At 34.1% G+C, this 5,790-nt stretch overlaps 1 protein-coding gene across 1 annotated transcript; it reads left to right on the top strand.

Moving 5' to 3' along the window:
* Window positions 1-1,158: 1,158 nt before the first annotated feature.
* LOC129300392 (aquaporin PIP2-2) lies at window positions 1,159-4,091 on the top strand. Its single transcript, XM_054938955.1, has 4 exons — window positions 1,159-1,583; window positions 1,910-2,205; window positions 3,484-3,624; window positions 3,745-4,091. The coding sequence occupies exons 1-4, from the start codon at window positions 1,277-1,279 to the stop codon at window positions 3,862-3,864; spliced, it is 864 nt and encodes a 287-aa protein (XP_054794930.1). The 5' UTR covers window positions 1,159-1,276; the 3' UTR covers window positions 3,865-4,091.
* The last annotated feature ends 1,699 nt before the right edge of the window (window positions 4,092-5,790 follow it).

The following is a 5,790-nucleotide window of genomic DNA, read 5'->3' as shown; positions in this document are numbered from 1 at the left end:
AATTGAAATTTGGAATCTTGTAAGTTAAACCAATTCTCAAAAGTCGTAGAAGTTGGAAGAAGAATGGAGTTCAACCTATCTTTCCAACTACAACCTTTTTTTCATTATATTATTATTATTACTATTCACCAACCATCTAACGGTAATGTTAGAGCTATGGTCAGAAAACATTAACACGAGAAGGGGGATAAAATAGGAGAAATTACGTCAAAAGGCCCACATGTCTAAAAATTAATTTCAAAATCTTGTAAATTATAATTATTTTTATACATTACAACCAATACATTAATACAATTAGTTATGTGTGTGTGTGAAAACATATAGCAAGTCATAACATTCTTAATTCAAAAAAAGTATTTGAAAAAAAAATACTAATTCATTTGTCAATTTTGATGTAATCCAAAGAAAAAGTATATTTTGATCAAATCTGCCGAAACATGTTATAAAGTTGCTACTCTCTCTATTTTAAAATATTTGTCACATTAAAATTTCCGAAAGATCTTAATTATTTTCGAACTATTTATCCTTCATCAATGAAAGTGAGTATTGGGTATTTAATATAAGGGTACTTCAATTAAATACAGTTATGTGGTCAAAAAAATTAAATACAGTTATATTATGTTAAAATATAAATTATTTAATGCTCTCCATGTTATCAGGGGTATTTTATAAAACATTTTTAAAATTGATTTGATATTTTAAAATATAAGACATTTAAAAAAAATATTAATGATATTATTATAATATTATTACTCATTATTTCATTCCTTTAATAAAAATTTTTCTCTTTTATTAATGAAGAATAGTTTTAAAAATTTATTAAAAAGTTAAGATTAAAATTTATATTTAGTAATTTTATTAGTATGTATGATTTAATAAAAAAAACTCATAAATTGGGATGAAATTGTGTAGTAACTCCTTAGAAAACGCAAAAAGATGAAAAGAAGGGTGTGGGAGGTGGTACTATGTCCACAGGTGAAGGTGGAGGTCGGTGATTGGGAAAGCGAAACCAACGCCGTTGGTTGATCACTTCCATTTTCCACTAAATTTCAAAATCGCTAAATAATTTTTCTCCTCTTTCTAACACTGTAATCACGAGACAAGCAAGACAGACACAAGCCTCAGTTCCACCATATATACCCCTTCATCCTCTCTTATTTCTGCAACCCATTCTCTACGTTCACTCTCAAACTCTCTAGCTTTCCCCTCTCTTTCTCTCTAAATTTCCAAACTTTCTTCGTGATTCCTTTGGGGTTTGAGCTTCTCAAGTCTTATTATGGCTAAGGACGTTGAGGTTGCAGAGCGTGGGTCTTACTCCACCAAGGACTACCATGACCCTCCTCCAGCACCGCTAATTGACGCGGAGGAGCTCGGCAAGTGGTCCTTTTACAGGGCTTTGATCGCTGAATTCATAGCCACTTTGCTTTTCCTTTACATTACCGTTCTTACTGTGATTGGCTACAAGTTCCAGTCCGATACCAAAGCCAACGGCGATGTCTGTGGTGGCGTTGGCATTCTCGGCATTGCTTGGGCCTTCGGTGGCATGATCTTCATCCTTGTTTACTGCACCGCTGGAATCTCAGGTTGGTCAAGAGTTTGGCTTATTCTCAAGCTTACTGTTTTGGGTTTCTCTTCATATGGGGCCTTGTATTCCTACCATGTTTTACAGTTCAGTTCTGAAAACTCTGTTTGCTTTTATCCAATATACCTTACTGGGATCCTAAAAAATTTTCTGGGTTTCTTTTTAAAAGGTTTGGTGATCATCCTCAAAGGTCTTTCTTGAGCTTCAAAATAAAGATCCTCTGTTTCTGCCTTATTTTCTGAGTCATAAGAGAACACCCACTAAGCCATGTAGGTTTTATTATGGTGAATAAAGTTTCAAGTTCTGAAATTTATGGTTCAATTGCAGGAGGTCACATCAACCCAGCAGTGACATTTGGGCTCTTCTTGGCTCGCAAGGTGTCACTGATCAGAGCCATCTTGTACATGGTGGCTCAGTGCTTGGGTGCCATCTGTGGAGTTGGGTTAGTGAAGGCCTTCCAAAAGGCTCACTACACCAGGTACGGTGGTGGGGCCAATTCTCTGAACGACGGCTACAGTACCGGCACCGGTTTAGGCGCTGAGATCATCGGAACCTTTGTTTTGGTATACACTGTGTTCTCTGCAACTGATCCCAAGAGGAACGCTAGAGACTCCCATGTGCCTGTAAGTATTTTATCTTGCTATTGCTGAGATGAGTTCTTTTTGTGCTTTTGTGGGTTTTTCATTAATTGATATGATATGAAGTTAGCTGAAGAATACTGTTTGAACCACGTACTGTGCAACAAAAGATATGACGGCCCGAAAAGTTGTGCTGAATGAAACATTGGTTGAAGGGAAGAAAGAATATATGCTAAGATGATAAATACTAGATACATGCTCTTTGAAGTATGTAACTTTTGGGAATTTACAACTTTGATCTGATTGTGAATTCTGATATCCAGAAAGCCCTAAAGTCTCTGTCTTTGTATATTCGTTTTAATAGTAACATTGATCCGCTTCTAGTTATTGCAGAGATTATGAATAGATCGGAATTAGAAATGTATAGTTTCCAAGATATGTAACTGCTGGTGGGTGGAATCTAGTAGAAACAGAGACATAAAAGAGAAAATAGTGTATGTTCTTTATAAAGTCATCAACTGATAAAAATTCTCTGATAATGGAACCTAAAGAGAGTCAGAAAGATGAATATATTGGTTGCTCCTGTAAAAAAGAAAAAAAAAAAACTGGTAGAATTGCGATATAGCTGAAAATCCTTTGAAATTCACTTTGTTGCTTGTTTCTCTATCTAGTTCAATTTCTTTGATCATGAGGGATCATATTTTGTCTGTGGACGAGCATTTGATTCACCTGGGGTAGTACTGCTATCACTTTCCTATACAAAAATTACCAGAAGCATGATAGTTAATAGCACCATGCGCTTGATAAACATGGGTCCAACGGCTTATGTGAGTTTGTGGTGGTGCTTGGATCCTATCATGGCTGGCACATGAATAAAGAAGATTATCTAATGTCTTTTCATGTTATGAGCATAATGGATCCTACTTTAGTTATTATCTTTCATGCTTTTGTTTTCCTTTATACCTTGAAAGCAAAGTTGAAGTGTTTTGAGGTCCAAAAGTAAAGTGGTCATAATTCTGTCCGTGATATAGCCTATGTCATTTTCTCCAACCTTCCACTTCCAGTATCACCTTCATTTTTGTCAATATCATCTTGGTGTTCTGTATTCACCTCCAATTACTTTATCAGATTCTCCTAAATAATATAATAATAAAGAAGTGGGAATCATGAGCCTCACATGTATACATGTCCCGCACTTGCTTGTGAACCCCTCCCACTTGTTCATTGTTTTTTCACCTGCTCTTTTAACTGTCTGCTACAAACTTTCCTTGTGAATAAAATTTATCAACTTGGTTACTTATTAATCTTTATTCTGTCTTGAAGGTTTTGGCTCCACTTCCCATTGGGTTTGCTGTGTTCATGGTTCACTTGGCCACCATCCCAGTCACTGGCACCGGCATCAACCCGGCCAGGAGTCTTGGAGCTGCTGTTATCTTCAACCAAAAGAAACCCTGGGATGATCATGTGAGTATTTGTGATTTCCCATAATTCTTTTTTTTACCTTAAAAACTGCTATGTCAGTGATGTAAAGTAGAAAAAGACTGCAACTTTATATCTAAACTTGTGTTGCTTATGTTGGCACAGTGGATCTTCTGGGTGGGACCATTCATTGGGGCAGCCATTGCAGCATTCTACCACCAGTTCATCTTAAGGGCAGGAGCAGCTAAGGCTCTTGGATCGTTCAGGAGCAATCCCTCTGTTTAAATCTGTGTTGGTAGTGTTGATGGTTCAAATGGAACGAGGTGCTTCAAGGGATGAATGAGTTGTTCCATGTGACTGAGGGAGCCTTTTGTAATACCCTCATGTCTTTTTAAGCATTTTCCTTTTGAATCTTCTTAAGTGTGTCTTCTTTTCTCAGTCCTTCTCTTCTCTTGTCTGTACTCATTATATGATTTATGGGGGAGAAATAAAATATTTTAATTATGTGTTTATCATTATTGTCTTATTTCGATAATTGCCTCCCTAATTCTCTTTAAATTAGTGCTCAATACACAATTTATTATCTTTAACTTTCAATGTTATAATATGTTACACCTTATCTCATCTCAATATCATTTGATTTGGCATAAATTTAATTGAATAACTAAACTCAAGCTTCCATATTTTGTCTACTTAAGCCATACGTTAAGTATACGTAACATAACATGTTTACTTAAGCCAGTGGTTATCAACGCACTCTGAAATTAAGTTTCATCTTCCAAATTTATTTATGAATAACTTTTAACTTATGTTATCTAAGTAAAATCTTAGAATTCATTAATCTTCTTTATTAATAAGTTTTTAATTTTGTTTCTATTAAATATATATACATTTTAATAATGTATTTTTCTTGTCAACAAATAAATCAGCATTGAAAGTGTAAATTTGTAAAAAAAATCAATAATATATGTAGTAAATATTATCTAAATTTAATTATCAAGAAAAAAAAATAGGTTAGTTTAGTTAGGAAAAAATTGGCCAATGAATCACAGTCAACTAATTAAATCTCATGATGTGAGAATTTTTTTGATGGGTGATTTGTAAATAAGTATTCTTTGAACAATAATGTCTTAATCTTGTGCAGACCTAACTCATCCGTCCCCTCTATATTGTATAGGAGAGGAGTCTCTCCATATTGCCCAGTGCCAAACTACTTCTCTTTTACAACTCTCTCTCTCTCTCTCTCTCTCTCTCACTAACGCTATAACTTTTAAACCGCGTTGTTTGATGCTGGAGCTAAACCATGTGGAACAATAGTACCTGGCCACAACAAAACAGAGAGAGAATGATTCTGTGGAGCACGTGGTTACTTTTCTCACTAATTTCCGTAATTAAAGATAACTTTAGTCCAATTTGTACTAGCTTGCGTGCATCATAGTAATAATTTAATCAATTAAAACCCCGCATTAAAGGTACCTAATCCCTTTTTATTAAAAGAATGTCACATTTTGTGTTTGTTTGTGGCATTTTCTTTCTTGGGAAATGGTAGATTCTGTATCACTTTCAAAGCGTGCCGTTTTAACAAGTCAAGTTGTATGGACCGTTTAATTATTTAGGTTATATTAAGAGGCGCAGAGTGGGTTAGTTTTGATGCCATGTTTACAAGGCAGGTTCAATTTCATTCTCTCTCAAGCAATTTCTTAGCAATCTCACCTTACAAGCACCACTTATTTTAGTCACTATCATGACTCGAGAGAGACTTGCTTTCTAACTCCACGATTCCCCCAGTTGAAACGGCTTCATAGAGCCCTGCAAAGGTATATAGTTCCTCGCGTTATTCTGTCTCAATTTATAAAATATTTTCAAATAACATTATACATACTAATATGTATTATTAAATACATTTTATAATTTTTTTAAAAGAAAAAAATATAAACATATAAGAATACCCTTTATTTAACACTTCATATGTGAAAGAATACTAAAGAAAGAATACAAGGGCAAAGGTAATATTGAAAAAAATATTATGAGAAAACATAATTTTTTATCTCTATACTTTACTCGTATTTTGTTATGGGTTCTTATACTTTTTTTTAAGAACACTAAAAATAAAAGTATAAAAACTTAAAATACTGGAAAAAAAATGCAAGTATCTATAGTAAAACACTAGGAAAGTGCAAAGATTAAAAGTTATATTTTTTTAAATATTAT

The sequence above is a fragment of the Prosopis cineraria genome, unplaced genomic scaffold, assembly GCF_029017545.1.
Source record: "Prosopis cineraria cultivar Desert tree isolate PC_DT_omini unplaced genomic scaffold, ASM2901754v1 PC1567, whole genome shotgun sequence".
Classification (NCBI taxonomy): Eukaryota; Viridiplantae; Streptophyta; class Magnoliopsida; order Fabales; family Fabaceae; genus Prosopis; species Prosopis cineraria.
Note: the sequence above shows the minus strand (reverse complement) of the source record. Positions and strands in the feature narration are given on the sequence as shown.

What these genes read in the sequence shown, in the direction of transcription:
- LOC129300392 (XM_054938955.1), top strand. Translation starts at nt 1,277, where the DNA reads ATGGCTAAGGACGTTGAGGTTGCAGAGCGTGGGTCTTACTCCACCAAG. An exon ending in CTGCACCGCTGGAATCTCAG is followed by an intron (nt 1,584 to 1,909) that starts GTTGGTCAAGAG and finishes GTTCAATTGCAG; the next exon opens with GAGGTCACATCAACCCAGCA. An exon ending in AGAAACCCTGGGATGATCAT is followed by an intron (nt 3,625 to 3,744) that starts GTGAGTATTTGT and finishes ATGTTGGCACAG; the next exon opens with TGGATCTTCTGGGTGGGACC.